This window comes from Heloderma suspectum, chromosome 1 (genome assembly GCF_057233095.1).
Source record: "Heloderma suspectum isolate Gila_16-S chromosome 1, 16-S_ref, whole genome shotgun sequence".
NCBI lineage: Eukaryota > Metazoa > Chordata > Lepidosauria > Squamata > Helodermatidae > Heloderma > Heloderma suspectum.
Window position 1 is genome coordinate 392,448,451 of NC_139458.1, and position 18,221 is coordinate 392,466,671.

The 18,221-nt window shown below is 43.3% G+C and overlaps 1 protein-coding gene across 1 annotated transcript in view; it reads left to right on the forward strand.

Annotated features, from left to right (window-relative positions):
- PARP1 (poly(ADP-ribose) polymerase 1) overlaps positions 1–14,013 on the forward strand; it is a 73,597-nt gene extending 59,584 nt beyond the window's left edge. The window contains exons 19-23 of the mRNA XM_084828644.1: positions 3,555–3,707; positions 8,861–8,988; positions 9,339–9,400; positions 11,966–12,080; positions 13,468–14,013. Coding sequence (XP_084684770.1) covers positions 3,555–3,707; positions 8,861–8,988; positions 9,339–9,400; positions 11,966–12,080; positions 13,468–13,549 — 540 coding nt within the window. The 3' untranslated portion in view covers positions 13,550–14,013. The remainder of the gene's footprint in view (positions 1–3,554; positions 3,708–8,860; positions 8,989–9,338; positions 9,401–11,965; positions 12,081–13,467) is intronic.
- Positions 14,014–18,221: the final 4,208 nt, after the last annotated feature.

Below are 18,221 nucleotides of genomic sequence, written 5' to 3' on the forward strand. Positions count from 1 at the left end.
GGTGTCAAATCCTGGTTAAGATAGAACCCTAGTTAGTGTTCACCATGGTTAATACTCATGCCATTAGCTGGCTTCACACAAGAAGACCATCCATCCATCCATCCATCCATGTATCAGAAGCAGAAAATCAACTAGGGAGGCATTTGGACTGTTGGATGGCAATGGAGTTAAAGGAGTACTGAAGGAGGACATGGAGGTTGCAGAGAAGCTCAATGAATTCTTTTCATCTGTCTTCACTACAGAACATACAGGACGGATACCTGTGCCTGAACTGATGTTTTCAGGAAGAGACTCTGAGGAACTGAGGCAAATAGTGGTGACAAAAGACGAAGTTCTCAACCTCATTGATAAATTGAAAACAAATAAATCACCAGGCCCAGATGGTATCCATCCTAGAGTTCTCAAAGAACTCGAATATGAAATTGCTGATCTTCTAACCAAAATATGCAAAATGTCCCTAAGATCAGCCTCTATACTGGAGAACTGGAAGATGGCCAGCGTAACACCAGTTTTCAAGAAGGGATCCAGGGGGATCTAGGAAATTACAGGCCAGTTAGACAGGGGTGATCCGGTAGACATTGTTTACTTGGACATCCAGAAGGCTTCTCACAAAGTCCCTCACCAAAGACACCTGAGCAAACTTAGAAGTCATGGAATAAGAGGACAGGTCCTCTTATGGATCAGTAACTGGTTAAAGAACAGAAAACAGAGAGCAGGAATAAATGGTAAATTCTCCCAATGGAGGGAAGTAAATAGTGGGGTCCCAGAGGGATCTGTATTAGGACCAATGCTTTTCAACCTGTTCATAAATGATCTGGAATTAGGAATGAGCAGTGAAGTGGCCATGTTTGCTGATGGCACCAAATTATTCAAGGTGGCTAAAACAAAAAGGGATTGTGAAGAGCTCCAAAAAGATCTCTCCAGACTGGGAGAATGAGCATCTAAATGGCAAATGCGGTTCATTGTCAGCAAGTGTAAAGTGCTGTACATTGGGGTAAAATATCCCAGCTTCAGGTATAACCCGATGGGATCTGAGCTCGTGGTGACTGACCAGGAAAGAGATCTTGGGGTTGTGGTGGACAGCTTGATGAAAATGTCAGCCCAGTCTGCAGCTGCTGTAAAAAAAGGCAAACTCCATGTTAGGCATAACTAGAAAAGGAATTGAGAATAAAACTGCCAATATCATACTGGCCTTATGGTGCATCTGTGGTGCAACCACACTTGGAATACTGTGTGCGGTTCTGGTCACCACACCTAAAAAAAGATATTGTAGAACTGGAAAAAGTGCAGAAAAGGGCAACTAAAATGATCAAGAGGCTGGAGCATCTCCCCTATGAGTGAAGGTTACAGCAGCTGGGATTGTTTAGCTTGGAAAAAAAGGAGGATAACGGAAGACATGATAGAGGTGTACAAAATTTTGCATGGTGTGGAGAATGTGAATAGGGAGACATTTTTCTCCCTCTCCCAAAATACCAGAACCTAGGGGTCATCACCTGAAGCTGAGTGGTGGGAGATTCAGGACAGATAAAAGGAAGTACTTCTTCACAGAGCACATAGTTACACTATGGAATTCGCAAGCACAGGTTGTAATGATGGCCACCAATTTGGATGTCTTTAAAAGGGGGTTGGACAAATTCCTGGAGGACAAGGCGATCAATTGCTACTAGTCCTGAGGGCTATGTGCTGTCTCCAGTCCCAGAGGCAGTGAGCCTATGTACACCAGTTGCTGGGGAATATGGGCGGGAGGGTGCTGTTGAGCTCATGTCCTGTTTGTGGGTTCCCGGTTGACAGCTGGTTGGCCACTGTGTGAACAGAATGGTGGACTAGATGGACCTTTGGCCTGATCCTGCATGGCTCTTCTTATGTTCTTATGGCTGAGTACAGGTTGAATGTGGGTTGTCATTGAAACGTGGATTGTTGTGTTGCGTGAACCCAGCCACACTAACAAACCACGATTTGTTAACCATAAACAGTCCATAGTTCACAACCAAAGAACAAACCAACAAACCTTTGTGGGTTGTTCGTGGTTAACCATGGTTTGTTAGCGCAGCCGGGTTCACACAGCACAACATCCCACGGTTCAATCCAGCCACTGACCTGGTTCGCACATGACGGCAAGCCACCATGGGTGAATTTCCCCTCAGGGCTTGCCGTTTTGCATTTTAAAAATTCATGCTGCAGTGCGGGTCCACTGCACCTTACTGTTACATCCGAACCCAGTGGGGTTGGGTTGTTGGAGTAGTTAACGCATGGCCTGTTTCAGGCCATGGATTAACTACCCATGGCCTGTTTTAAGGTTGTGGGTGGCTTGTTAACCACCCCAACTACCCAGCCCTGCCAGGTTCACATGTAACAAGCTGTGGTGTGCCCGTGCCACAGCTTGAATTTTCAAAATGGCGGCTGGCATGGCAACATTCACCCACAGTAGCTCCTCGTTATGTGTGTACTGGTCTGCTGTAACCCGTTATTAGGGCTGGCAAGTCAAGACAATCTGTGCTTAGTTAAGAAGGGGCAGTCTATGAGGAGGAAACATAATTCCAAACCCCATCCCTTGTCCAAGGCTAAAGGATGGATTGTGTAACATCTGCACTGCCTCTTCAGCTTTGTCCTTTCCTTTTCTTCCTTGAATAAGTGAGTGTGTGTTGTTGCACTTATCTATCTATCCACCTTGACACTGTGTTAATTTTCAGTGCGTGTTTCTTTTAGTCAAAATTAAACCAGGGTCATTCAAAACTCTGCCTTGAGGTTCCCCCCCCCCTTTCCCCAGAAATCTGTATCAAATGTATTGAAGTATGTAGAGCAGAATAGGTACAAACCAGCAGAACGGAGGGCAGGGGGGAGTTAAGCCTAAGTTTACAGTTCTTGGAGAAGTGAGTAGACATGTATGGGAAATGTGGGGCCAGGCTAGACTCTACATCTGTGATTGGATCTCCCCACATAATTTTTTTCACCTTGCATCCCCAATCCAACCCCCAGCCCCCCTCTGGCTGCTTTTAAGAGAAGAAATTAAGTGGGGACATTCAATTACAGGTCTCTAGTGTAAGGTCCAGTTTGGTCCTTGCTAGTCCTGGGATAGTAAAGGACAAAAGTGAAATTTGATGAAATTTGTCAAGAGTGCAGACCTGAACCCATCCTAAGGCTCTCCTTGGGGGTCTGCAATAGACTTTTAAAATCAAAGCTAGCATAAGACAAGTTAGAAGTCCCTGCAAGCAACACCCTCCTTATGATCCATCTTTTTGTAAAGTGGCTAAAATTAAATATGGCATTAAACATTTCCATCTTTCAGCTACCCCCTGCCAAAAGCAATTGTGAAAATCCTAACTTTCCCAGAGAAGGGAGTGTTTGAAGTCTAAATTTTATTTACAAAATGTGAATTTGCGTTTCTCACACACACACACGTGTGCGTGTTTGTTTGTGTCTACACACATGCATGAATACCCAGCACAGGTAACAGTCTGTAGTTCTGGTTTTTTTACAGATCAAATTCTTTTTCAACGAATGCTGTCTTGACACACATTAAATCCTTCTTCTCTTTTCTATTACCCCTTCCAAAGATTTTCAAGATAGAGCGTGAGGGAGAAAGTCAGCGTTATAAACCATTCCAAGAGTTACACAATCGTCAGTTGCTCTGGCATGGTTCTCGTGCTACCAACTTCGCTGGCATCTTGTCACAAGGTCTCCGAATAGCTCCACCTGAAGCTCCTGTGGTATGTAAAAAGCTACTTTGCTAATTGGTGGCATGGAGAAGCAGTAAGTTTTAAATTCTCTACCTTGAAACTCTTGGTCTGTAGCCTCACCAATAGCAAGAAACTAAATAACTAAACAACTAGGTCAGCCTTCCTCAACCTGGTGCCTTCCAGATGTGTTGGACTACAACCCCCATCATCCCCAGCCTCCATGCTTCAGTAAGCTATACTCAAGAAGTTACTCCTCTAGTCTTCGGACTCATAGCCCGTCTCCATTAGAGTGGAAGAAGAACTAGGCATATGGATAATGCATTCGTAAGGGCTCACCTCGTGTCTTTGCCATAAGAAATAGGTCCTTTCCCTTAAGATTTAGAACCTGGCAAAGTTTGTTTTTGTTTATTTAAAACCATTCTTTTCCACCTTTTTTATAAAAAAGAAAGCAGTCTTCATCTGACATTTGAAACCAGCAAGAAAGTTAAATTTATTATGGATTGGATTCAGAATTACCTGTGTGTAATGGGGCTGGTGGAACTGGACTTCCCTTCTCCCCATAGCAGCCTCCCCAAAGTGCTACACAGAGGGTTGGAGGACCTTGATGAATGGAGTAAGCTGGGTAGGTAGGGGAAGATCCCCTAAAATTGGGTAGAGGCACCTTTTCTGCTCATGGAAGGTGCCTCTGCCCAGTTTTGTGGGATCTTCCCCTCAGCTTCCTGCACCACAGCCCGCCCCATTCAGCAGGGTCCTCTGACTCTCTGTGTAACATTGGAGGTCAAGCTCCGCCAGAGAGGTGGCTGGAAAGCCTGCTTCCGCCAGCCCCGTTAGGCACATGTAACTCTGAATCCAACCCCATGTTTATTACTGCAAGCATCATCCTGCCTTTTCACAGAGAGTGCCAAAGGTAGCTAACAGCAAATAAGAATATAAAAACAACCAACTAAAAAGCAATAACATCAAAGAACAGAACAGCAGATAAAATCCAAGTGACAAGCTTTTAGCTTAAAAACTAAAAGCATAACAGAGAATGAAGCAGACACAGTGATGAAAACTAAACAGTTGCCTCAGTCTTGTGTATTAACTCCCAAAATATGTTGTTGTTGTTCAGTCGTTCAGTCGTGTCCGACTCTTCGTGACCCCATGGACCATAGCACGCCAGGCCTTCCTGTCCTGCGCTCTCTCCCGGAGCGTGCTCAAGTTCATATTCATTGCATCCGTGATGCTATCTAGCCATCTCATCCTCTGCCGTCCCCTTCTCCTTTGGCCTTCAGTCTTTCCCAGCATCAGGGTCTTTTCCAGAGAGTTTTCTCTTCGCATTAGGTGGCCAAAATATTGGAGCTTCAGCTTCAGTATCTGTCCTTCCAATGAGCACTCAGGGTTGATTTCCTTTAGGATGGACTGATTTGACCTCCTTGCAGTCCAGGGGACTCGTAAGAGTCTTCTCCAGCACCACAGTTCGAAAGCATCAATTCTTCGGCGCTCAGCCTTCCTTATAGTCCAGCTCTCACAGCCATACATTACTACTGGGAAAACCATAGCTTTGATTAGACGGACCTTTGTCGGCAAGGTGATGTCTCTGCTTCTTACTATGCTGTCTAGGTTTGCCATAGCTTTCCTCCCAAGGAGCAAGCGTCTTTTAATTTCAGGGCTACAGTCACCATCTGCGGTGATCTTGGAGCCCAAGAAAGTAAAATCTGTCACTGCTTCCATTTCTTCCCCTTCTATATGCCAGGAAGTGATGGGGCCAGATGCCATGATCTTCGTTTTTTTAATGTTGAGTTTCAAACCAGCTTTTGCACTCTCCTCTTTCACCCTCAACAAGAGGCTCTTGAGATCCTCTTCGCTTTCTGCCATTAGGGTGGTATCGTCTGCATATCGGAGGTTGTTGATAATTCTCCCGGCAATCTTAATTCCGACCTCTGATTCATCCAACCCGGCATTTCTCATGATGTACTCTGCATATAAGTTAAATAAGCAGGGTGACAATATGCAGCCTTGTCGTACTCCTTTCCCAATTTTGAACCAATCGGTTGTTCCATGTCTGGTTCTTACTGTTGCTTCTTGACCCTCGTACAGGTTTCTCAGCAGACAGGTAAGGTGGTCTGGTACTCCCATCACTTTAAGAATTTGCCACAGTTTGTTGTGATCCACACAATCAAAGGCTTTAGCGTAGTCAATGAAGCAGAAATAGACATTTTTCTGGAATTCTCTTGCTTTCTCCATGATGCAGCGAATGTTGGCGATTTGATCTCTAGTTCCTCTGCCTCTTCGAAACCCAGCTTGTACTTCCGGTAGTTCTCGGTTTGCATACTGCTGAAGCCTAGCTTGTAGGATTTTGAGCATCACCTTGCTGGCATGTGAAATGAGCGCAATTGTGCGGTAGTTTGAACACTCTTTGGCGTTGCCCTTCTTTGGAATTGGAATGTAAACTGACCTTTTCCAGTCTTGTGGCCACTGTTGAGTGTTCCAGATTTGTTGGCATATTGAATGCAGCACTTTAACAGCATCATCTTTTAGGATTTTAAATAGCTCGGCTGGAATACTGTCATCTCCGCTAGCTTTGTTGTTACTAATGCTTCCTAAGGCCCACTTGACTTCACTCTCTAGGATGTCCGGCTCAAGTTCAGTGACCGCACTATCATGGCTATCAGGGACATTCAGATCTTTCCTGTATAGTTCTTCTGTGTATTCTTGCCACCTCTTCTTAATCTCATCTGCTTCTGTTAGGTCCCTGCCTTCTTTGTCCTTTATCATGCCCGTCTTTGCACAAAACGTTCCCTTGAGATCTCCAATTTTCTTGAAGAGATCTCTAGTCTTTCCCATTCTGTTGTTTTCCTCGATTTCTTTGCATTGTTCATTTAAGAAGGCCTTCTTGTCTCTCCTTGCTATTCTCTGGAACTCTGCATTCAGTTGGGTATATCTTCCCCTTTCTCCCTTGCTTTTCGCTTCCCTTCTTTCCTCAGCTACTTGTAAAGCCTCATCAGACAGCCACTTTGCTTTCTTGCATTTCCTTTTCTTTGGGATGGATTTCGTTGCTGCCTCCTGAACAATGTTACGGACCTCCGTCCATAGTTCCTCAGGCACTCTGTCTATCAGGTCTAATCCCTGAAATCTATTCCTCACCTCCACTGTATATTCATCAGGGATATGATTTAGGTCATACCTGAACGGTTTAGTGGTTTTCCCGACGTTCTTCAATTTAAGCCGAAATTTTGCAAGAAGCAGCTCATGATCTGAGCCACAGTCAGCTCCAGGTCTTGTTTTTGCTGACTGTATGGAGCTTCTCCATCTTTGGCTGCAAAGGACATAATCAATCTGATTTCGATATTGACCATCTGGTGACGTCCATGTGTAGAGTCGCCTCTTATGCTGTTGGAAAAGAGTGTTTGCTATGATCAGCGTGTTCTCTTGGCAAAACTCTATTAGCTTTTGTCCTGCTTCATTTTGTACACCAAGGCCATGCCTGCCTGTTATCCCGGTGATTTCTTGACTTCCTACTTTAGCATTCCAATCCCCTATGATGAAGAGGACATCTTTTTTTGGTGTTAGTTCTAGAAGGTGTTGTAGGTCTTCATAGAACCGATCAACCTCAGCTTCTTCGGCATCAGTGGTTGGGGCATAGACTTGAATTACTGTGATGTGGAATGGTTTGCCTTGGATTCGTACTGAGATCATTCTGTCATTTTTAAGATTGTACCCCAGTACTGCTTTTCCCACCCTTTTGTTGACTATGAGTGCTACTCCATTTCTTCTAAGGGATTCTTGCCCACAATAGTAGATATGATGGTCACCTGAATTAAATTCGCCCATGCCTGTCCATTTTAGTTCGCTGATTCCCAAGATGTCGATGTTCAATCTTGCCATCTCATGTTTGACCACCTCCAGCTTACCTTGATTCATTGATCTGACATTCCAGGTTCCTAAACAATATTGTTCTTTGCAGCATCGGATTTTCTTTTCACCACCAGACACATCCACAGCTGAGTGTCCTTTCGGGTTTGGCCCAGCCGCTTCACTCTTTCTGGCGCTACTTGGAAATACCCTCTGCTCTTCCCCAGTAGCATATTGGACACCTTCTGACCTGAGGGGCTCATCTTCCGGCGTCATCTCTTTTAGCCTTGTGATACGTTCCATGGGGTTTTCTTGGCAAGAATACTGGAGTGGGTTGCCATTTCCTTCTCCAGTGGACCACATTTTGTCAGAACTCTCTGCCATGACCTGTCCGTCTTGGGTGGCCCTGCACGGCATAGCTTATGGCTTCACTGAGTTACGCAAGCCCCTTCGCCACAACAAGGCAGTGATCCATGAAGGGGTCCCAAAATATATGAACCTACAAAAAAAAATTCTTGCCAGCTTTTTATTTATAAGAGGGTCTGGTGGAGGATGGACTGAGCGGTCTGCCCCTGCTTTGTCAGCCCCTCCTATAAAAGGAAAGCAAGTAAACATTTTTTCAGACTAGAAACAAGAACCTTTAAAAATATATATATTTTAATTGCAGCATTCCTCTCGTCACCTCCTAAATCATGCTGCGTGGGGAAACTGAGACCCATCTCCGCTGAAACATGCAATATATTCTTCCCCACCATCCCCGAACAACTCTTTACATATATTCATAGACTTGCAAGGGACCAAAAGGAAACCTCATCCAACTCCCAGCTACGAGGCAATAATATCTGTTCACCAGCCTCTGACACATCATTCTATGAAATCCCGATTATGGCAAACCAGACATAAGAGATCCAGATTATTGAATCAAGAAAGCTGCATTGCGTTCCATAGGTGGAGGTGAAAGTAAATAACATTAAATGCAGAATCGTTGCCTAATTTGATCTAGAAGGGGAAAAAATTATTGACTTCCAATGTGGTAATCTGTCAGACCCCAAGAATGAGCAAACATATCCACAGAACTATTGTGGGGGATGCTTCTGGGCACAATTTCCTGCTGCCTCAAATCCTGTCCCTGTCACTTTATATACTAGCCATATATTTTCAACTACATTTCACTGGACAGGGATTTGCAGTCTGTCTTTAAGCACTGTTTTCTCATCAGACTTTTCTGGTTAGGTGGTTTTTGGGAAAGCAATGTAACCAACCTTGAGTGCCATATTTGGGGACAGAAAGACTGAATATAAATTAAATAAAAAATTCCTGTTAAGCTGCACATTTTATGTTCCTTCTAGACGGGCTACATGTTTGGTAAAGGTATCTACTTTGCGGATATGGTGTCCAAGAGTGCCAACTATTGCCATACTTCTCAAACTGACCCAATAGGCTTAATCATGCTGGGAGAAGTTGCCCTCGGGAACATGTGAGTAAAATGTTTTTGAATATTTTTCTAAATATGCCGTGGTAACCCATAACTTCAAAGGTTCTTAATCTGCAATTGGAGCTTGATTTACTTTTAAGAAAGTTTCTATTCTGTATATCTGTGCAGTGGATTATTTGGGAAGTACAAATGCTTGTACTGACTTCAACAAAATGCCAGTTTTAAAGTGTGGCAAATCGTACTGATGTGTTGCATTCTAACATAAAATAACTTCATTAAGCTAAACCTGTTTGTCAGATGTAACCGTGAAACCAGTATTACCCACAGAGAGCCCTTTTTGTTTAAACTTCTTTGATATAGTGCTTTAAATCCTCTTCTTCTCTGTTTTCTAGGTATGAACTGAAAAACGCTTCCCACATAACCAAGCTACCAAAAGGAAAACACAGTGTCAAAGGTAAAACCCCACTGAAAATACTGCTGCAAACTTTGTCTGAGAGAGTGTGAGTGACAAATTTGATGCAGTATCCAAGGCTGGTGCTGGACTTCCAGCTAAATTATTTAAGCACTGTGAAAAAAGATATGCCTTACTGTGCACTGTTGAGTAATTTCTATAATTATTTAAGTTAATATGATCTTACATTAACCCCTCCCATGAAGATAGTTGAATAGGCAATTTCAGCTGAGAGCAAATCAACTTTAACCAAAGAGATGACAGAAATGGAAAGTAATACTATTAGCACATCAAAGGTTACATGGTGTCCCACAGAGATCTGGGAATTTGAAAATATGGCAAAGTACAAGTTCAGATCCCCTCTTCAGCCACAAAGATAGCTGGGTATCCTTGATCTATTCATTTTTTAACCCGAGAGTGGTGCTGGAGAAGACTCTTACGAGTCCCCTGGACTACAAGGAGGTTAAGTCAGTCAATCCTAAAGGAAATCAACCCTGACTGCTCATTGGAAGGACAGATACTGAAGCTGAAGCTCAAATATTTTGGCCACCTAATGCGAAGAGAAAACTCTCTGGAAAAGACCCTGATGCTGGGAAAGATTGAAGGCAAAAGGAGAAGGGGACGGCAGAGGATGAGATGGCTAGATAGCATCACCGATGCGATGAATATGAACTTGAGCACACTCCAGGAGAGAGCGGAGGACAGGAAGGCCTGGCATGCTATGGTCCATGGGGTCACGAAGAGTTGGAGACGACTTAACAATCACAACTTGACATGCCTTTCTGTATTAGAAAGATTTCCAAAATCCATATTGGGGTAATTTAACCTTGATTAGGCCAACTCAAAAGGTCACAAAATAGCATGCAAGCTTTCAAGTTCTCCAAAACTCTGATAGCGCAATTCTATCCATATGCCCATCAGCCTCTGAACTTGGAGGCTGACGGGCAGAGTGGGAGAAACACAGAGGCGATTGTTGACTCTGCGTGTCACTCACTCTGCATTTTTGCTAGTCGGGTGTTTTTGCCCATGTAGCTAGGGCTTTGAGGAGGGGAAGGGAGCTGGGGAAGGCAGGGGACAACTCATATCCGAATTTCCCCAGTCCCCTCCCTGCTCACAGAACGCCCCCTTTCCCACCTCTCCAAGGTCACTGGCATGGTTTTCTCCACATCAGCAGGGAGGGGAGCTTGGACTCTTGGGTCCGAGGTCAGAGCACTGACTCTGACCTCGGATCCAGGAATCCGAACTATTATATGGCCCCCCAGATGCTGTCTAGGAGCCATAGGATTGTTCTCCCTGTCAGGCTATGTGGTAAACAAAAGAGGTGAGGGGAGAAGGATAAAGCGGCAGATGTTTATCATTTATTTGTGACATGTGTATACTGCTGAATATAATAAAATCCCTCAGCGGTTCACAATAAATATTAAAATACATGTTGAAGCCACAGAGTCTGCGTTTAGACAGATGTAAGATAGGATGTGAGAGGAGGCTGCAGACATTCAAATTAGTCTCTACCAGGTGCTGTGATAGTTTCGGGTTGCACCTAGGACTGCTAGGATGAAAAGACAAACCATGATTGAGCCCCCACTTTGGAAAATATAAAAACCAGCTGTCACTAAGAACTGCCTCCATCCTTAGGCGAAACACGCAGGTTCCTAGGAAGGAGGGAAACAAGTTTTCATTTTTCAGATAGAGGAGGAAAGAAGTAAAAACCAATCCAAAATAATATTGAATATGCTAGGTAAAATAATTTTAGAAATTCAGTTATAAGGCTGCAATCCTAAACACCCTTACTAGGTAGCAAGCCCCATTCAAAGCAGTGAGACTTCCTTATGAGTAAATATGCACATGTTTTCATTGCAAGTGTCTCTTTGAAGGATTTTTTTTCATAACCTGTTGTGGGGAGCTCAAGCGGAGTCAGTTTGAATAGTGCCTGAAGTGTTTGATCCATAACCCAGCAGCTTCTATGACAGCTGAAAATGTGTATGGAAATTGGGGGGGGGGGGTATTTACAGAACATACAAATAGACATTCTTGGCAAACGGTTCTAGTGGTTATTTACTAAGACTAGAGCCCTATTCAGGCATTCCAAATCTGAGAACAGTAAACACATGAGGAGAGGGAGCCCTACCCCCTTCCATCTTTGCTTTCATCCCTCTACACACGGAGGGCAACTGTGAAGAGGAGAGATCTGAAATGCTAGACAGTGTGTTCTGAATAGTGTACAGAGCCCCCACAAATAAAGGAGGCTCTCTTCTTCACAAAGTCTCCCTCCATTGTAGAGGGCGATGAAAGCAACAATGGAGGAAGGTTTAGCTAGTACACTCTCCCTTCTCATATGTTTACTATCCTCAGATTTGGAGTGCCTGAATAGGGCTTAGATTGGCTGAATCTGCACTAAGATTCTGTTATAAAGCAAGAACATAGTCCTTTCCCAATGCCCTTACTATCTGCCAGAATAATAAATACTGCCTTACAGATCAGATAAGTTTATAAGGCTATTCATGGAAATGTGAATTTGTCAAGTTGAATTTGTGTGGGGTTTTTTTGTTTGCTCTTCATCCTATGTAGGCTTGGGCAAAACGGCACCAGATCCCTCAGCCACTGTGTCTCTTGATGGCATAGATGTTCCTTTAGGCAATGGAATTCCATCTGGAGTTAGCAATACCTGTCTTCTGTATAACGAGTATCCTTTGAACAGCATCTTTCTAGGAGTGTAGATTGTACCATAATCACTGCCAGTCTGTCCCCAGATGTTGGCTGGTTCCAGGCAGCTGAAGGCTGCCATCCGTAAGGAATGTTGACCTTTTAATGTTGGTATGTGAGCTTCCATGCAAAGCTTGGTATGAAAGGAAATTGAGGAGATAGGCACTCTTTTCCCCCATACCCATGCCTGCACCCAAAATGAGAACATATTCTCAATGAGCTTGTTTAACCCATAGTGAGGCTGTACCATGTGCTGGTGTGCTTTAGGACAAGACAGCCCTCAAGATACAATGTGGCACCTACAGGCGCCGTGACACATCATGGGTTAAATCATCCACGACGAGCCACAGCATGTCATCTGAACCTAGACAATGGGTGTGCTCCAGACCCAGCTGTGCTAGCTTGCCAGGAGGCAACTTTAGTGGGTTTTTTATCAATTGTGCTGATGTATTGGCTCCCTCCCTTCCTGGAGGACATAGGGACCGTCCTGCAATCAACCATCCTTTGGTACTCATGGATTGACTTCTGCAACGTGGTCTACATGGGGCTTCCCTTGGTGACAATGGTAAGAATGCATCATCCTTTAGGAATATAGGAAGCTGCTTTACACTGAGACAGGTGACTGGCCCATCTAGCTCAGTATTCTCTATGCTGACTGGCAGGGTTTCAACCTTTATCTTGACTGGGACTTGGGTATAGGGAACACAAAACGCTAGTCCTCTTGCAGTTACGATAGCTGCCAGTTTGCTTCTAGGCCCCTTTCAGATTGATGGTTTTGATCTTTATAAAATCCTAAACATTCTGGTCTGGCATACCAAAGGGAATATTTTTCCACTCTTTCTTCCCCCTATCCCAGGAGAGTGTATGTCAACCTAGAGTGGAACATTCTTGGCTGTGACACCAGAAGTTATGGAATGGCCGCCTCAGTGTGCCCCACTCTGCCTCATTTCCCCAACTTCAAAAGACTAGTAAAACACATTTGTTTGGGGGAGTGGCTGAGCTACAGTTTGTAATGAGGCTTTTAATTATTTTTATTCGTATTTTTAAAGTTTTAATATTTTATATTTGTACACCACTTTTGTATGCACTGCATGAAATTAAATACAAATTAACAGTACAAATTAAATACATCAAACTTTAAGGGAAGAAGCAGGAGAACTCATCAGGAGTTCTTTTTAGAAAGGTCTGAAAAGTGGCCTGTGTGTGCACCTGCTCGTATATGTGGATACACAAAAGAAAGCAGTAGTTAAAGTAAGCAGCTGTTTGTTCTTGTTGGTGCTACGAACACTTGAAGCATCCACATGACATGAATGTTCTTCACAAAACTTCTTTTAAGATGCCTTTCCTTAACTTGCTGTTTCCTTCAGATATATTGTCTATGATATTGCTCAGGTAAATCTGAAGTACCTGCTGAAACTGAAGTTCAACTATAAGACATCTCTCTGGTGAACAAAATATAAATCTGTTGAAGAGTTAATAATGGCAAAACTTTTTGAAATACCTAAGCATTGACTCCCACTGCTGAGATATAAGAAAGAAGTTACAGGGCTTTGCTGAATCTGAGTTTAGTAAGGACTTTTTAACACACATGTGCAACAACACATGAAACTGAATAGTATGATACATTTTCTGTTGGTCCCCCCCCCCCCCGCCTTTCACTCATTTGGCCCATTCTAGTTTTGGGGCTATTGTGTGTCCTTTAACTGACAGACCAAAAAACAACACCCCCCTTGATTTTAGCCTTTTGTAAATGAGGCAGGGAGAAGAAATTTAGAACTGTTTACAAACATTTTGGTTTAAAAAAACAAATCTTCCTTAGTTTCTATTATGAATAAATGTTAAACGTGTTTATTTTGAAGTAAAAATAAAAGCTAATTTCATACTAAATCTTTACTTTTATACTACAAAACTTTAATTGCTTTCAATGCAGTTCTGTGGCCCTTGTATGTCCAGTGTTGTACCAGGAATAATGCTTGTGTAACCCAGTCATGATCCTACGCTCAACCAGCAGCAGTCAGTAACAGGTGACCCCATGACATCACCCAAACACAGTTCCCATATCCCTTCTACCAACCACTCACAACAAGGTTGCCAAAAATACCTCCGCTCTTCCCCTTTCATAAGTCACGTTGGGACTGGAACTTCCACAGAGCAACAGTCTGACCACACAGTCACAGGAGCTGATGTTATGGGGCCTTTGTAGTCTTGCAGGGGCCAGGTCCATCCATCCTATGCATGGGAGAGCTCCCATTCTAGATCAAAAGGACACCACATGAAACTGGAGTGCAGGGGAAGGCTTAGTCGTCAGCTAGTCTCTTAGAGAAAAGGTATAGGAAGAGGGACATTAACGTATGTATGAACCTCCAAATGCAGCATGACAGCCAATCTGAGTGACTGGTCTGTGGGCCAGTAGACTCATGCAGATAGACAATGCCTTTCATTTTGCCCAGCCCACTTCTTTCAGCGCAGCCACATAACACCACCGCAGTTTCGTTTAGGATGATTGGCTGTCTGTTGGTTACTGACTCAGGACACCTTGTGATCGATCGTACCTCCTCTCCGCTTGATAGAGCTCAACTGCTGGATTTATCTTCACAACTTGGGGTAGAGAATTTGGAGGATATTATACTGCTGTAAGGTTTTCCACACACCTGCCTAAGCCAGTCACATCATACTCTAGGGGCAGTATCCAGTGGGGCGCTTATGCCCTGCTGTTTTCTTTACACCCCACAGATTCCCTTCTGCAAGCAGTGGGTCCCGCCAATTCCATTGCGTAATTGGGACCCACTGCTTTTACAAGGGAGATTTAGCACTTCCTGGAAAAAGCTCAAACTAGCAGAAATGAGTGTTTCAGCTCGTTTTGGGTCTTCCTCTAGGAAATGCTAAATCGCTGTAGCGCAAGCACTGAGGGCCACTTGCGCAATGGAATTGGTGGGGCACAGGAGAATCGGCTGGAGTGTAAGCGGCTTGTTGGATACTGGCTCATGTGTGTATGACTAAAAACTGGGGGGGAAACACCACTCTTTGCAAATGGAGATAGCACTTACCAAAAAAAATGATGTGACAGTTTTATGCTTGTTTTGTTTTTCTAATAGGCTAATACTGAAGTAAATAAACTAATGCATACTTATCAAAAATGGCTTCACACATGCAAAGATCTAAGCAACCTGAGCATTCCACTTACCTTTTGTTTTAAGCTGGAAAAGATCTACATCCCTCATCGCACAACTGTCATCTATGTGCAACACAAAAGCTTCAAACATTTAAACTGATTACTCGCAGGTCAGGGCTGTGTGCTACAAGAAATTAGAATTCTGCTCAAATAACAATGAAAGCTTGAGTGGTGAGACTTGTATAAACTATGCAAGCATGTATGATTTCTCTTATTTTTATTTTTTTTCTATTCTGTCTCTGACCTTTTCTTAACTTTGCCTTTCCACGTGTTTAGCAGGAGTAGAATAAAGAACTATGTCATGGAAACTGAAGCCCTCTGAAAATCTTACTGCACAAGGCTTTCAGCTTCTTAGATTTCACTAAGTATTGGCCACATACTTTCAAACTTATCTGCACAGCCAGTGGTGGTCCTACAGCTTGTGCAGGGAAGGCAATGACCCTCCCAAAAGAGACACACCCCCCCGAAAATAATTTACACGTTTGAGTGCAGAGCACACGCACAGCTTTCCGAAGCCAGCCAATCCTCGGTTCTAGCTGGCTGTGTTCTCATTTCCTACACATTGGGCTATGGAACATGTTTAGAATGTACCCTGAAGCCATTTGGCAACAGGCAGTAAGGTAGGGTGTCTTCCCAGACTGCTCATCTCATTCCCATATATGGGCATAATCACCCCCCAGAGTTATTAAAGGACAGCAGCAGCTTTTTACTTTGGGAAATGGATGGCCATAGCCCAATCATCTGTGTTTGTTTTATTAAAATACTAACCACATGTGCATAAAACTAGAGGAGAGAAATACTGCAGGAGGCAGTAGTCAACACTGTTAAGGTAGGTACATTGTTTTCTGGATGCCCTCACTATTTATCTAATTTGGTTTGTTTTAATGTTTGAACAGAATTTTCTTTTTTACCTGGTGGCCTAGATGAGTGGGAGCAATTGCGGGGGATGTGTACTTACCAAACTCTAAAACATATTTTAATTCCTACCCCATGTCCTTTTCATTTTTTATTAAGTCTTCTCTCCATGCAATTTCTCTTTTCTGTTTAATGGGTTCCTGCACTGAAGCAGAGAAATGTGGCTTCAGATGACAGTGACTCCTACTGTAAGTTTCTCCTACTGTAGCTGCCTTCTGCCCCATCCACGCCAATGGGCACCAGCTACTACTGTTTACAACCCTATGGCCTAGAAACATCTTAAAAATAAAGGCTGAGATTCTGATGCTCTTCAGCAGAATTGCAGCATATACACAGGACATGGCTGACTGCTGGAATGCCTAAGCCAGTCAGTCACAAGCAGACAAGAAAAAAAGTTGTGAGAGCCGGAGTAATAAACCATGAGATGGGCAGAGCATACATAGCCAAGCAACAGCTGTTGAACTAGTGGTGTACCACCCATTCATGTCTTACATAGTAGTGGTTCAGGAATGGCTCCCTTGGCTCTATTTTCCAGTGTTCCAAACAGCTAGTTCAACATTTTGGTATCTGGGAGGTTTCAGATTGGATTCATTTTGGGGGAGTGCTAGAGTCTCTCCAGATTGGCTGGGCCTGATCCTTGGGTCAGTATGACCAAGGGAGCATGCTTTTTTCTTATGTGGGGAAAATGTATTCCTGAAACTGTGTTGTATTGCTGAAAACTGAAATGTACCGAAATGTTTTGCTGAAACCTGAGGAGAATGGTAGTAGGACTTCTGGGTTCAAATATTAAGGTATATTTGGATTTCTAGCTGGTCTGTCTCAAGGACTCAGAGTACATAAGGTAAAAATCAATTCATATCAAATAAAGTATTAAAGAACTATGGTACATCTGAAATAAACAAAACACCTGCTTAATCCCAACCATTAGGAAGTGGCCCAGTTTTAAAAATCTGGGTCTCCCTAGCCCAAGACAATTTGTTCTTGGTATGAGATGTGATATAGAGGATCCCTTAGAAGAGGTATTCCAAACTGAGAGGCAAATTTAATGTTCATGTACCATTGACTTAAAAAATAAAAGCTACAACTCTCAATTCCAGCTTCTATTTGAAGACCATCACAGACAGGGCTCTCCTGCTCCCACCACACATGGTAGTATTCAAATGATTACTGGAAATCAGTGTTGTAACTGGTATAAGTGGGGTGGTGGGTGGTAACTGTGGCATTTGTCATCTTATTTACTTAAACTTTTTGACCACACAATAACCAAAGTTCTCTGGGTGGTGTGCGAGTACATAAAAAAATAAGATATAAAATCACAATAAAACATTAGCAAAGTAGTACCAAAGAACAGTGCAGCACATAATAAAGCTCAAGTAAAACCAGCAGTATGTGAACCGAGAACTACCGGAAGTACAAGCGGGGTTTCAAAGAGGCAGAGGAACTAGAGATCAAATCGCCAACATTCGCTGCATCATAGAGAAAGCAAGAGAATTCCAGAAAAACATCTATTTCTGCTTCACTGACTACGCTAAAGCCTTTGATTGTGTGATTGATCACAACAAACTGGCAAATTCTTAAAGAGAGGGGAGTACCAGACTACCTTATCTGTCTCCTGAGAAACCTGTACAAGGGTCAAGAAGCAACAGTAAGAACCGGACATGGAACAACCGATTGGTTCAAAATTAGGAAAGGAGTACGACAAGGCTGCATATTGTTGCCCTGCTTATTTAACTTATATGCAGAGTACATCATGAGAAACGCCGGGTTGGATGAATCACAGGTCGGAATTAAGATTGCCGGGAGAATTATCAACAACCTCAGATACGCAGACGATACCACCCTAATGGCAGAAAGCGAAGAGGATCTAAAGAGCCTCTTGTTGAGGGTGAAAGTGGAGAGTGCAAAAGCTGGTTTGAAACTCAACATTAAAAATACTAAAATTATGGCATCTGGCCCCATCACTTCCTGGCATATAGAAGGGGAAGAAATGGAAGCAGTGACAGATTTTATTTTCTTGGGCTCCAAGATCAGCGC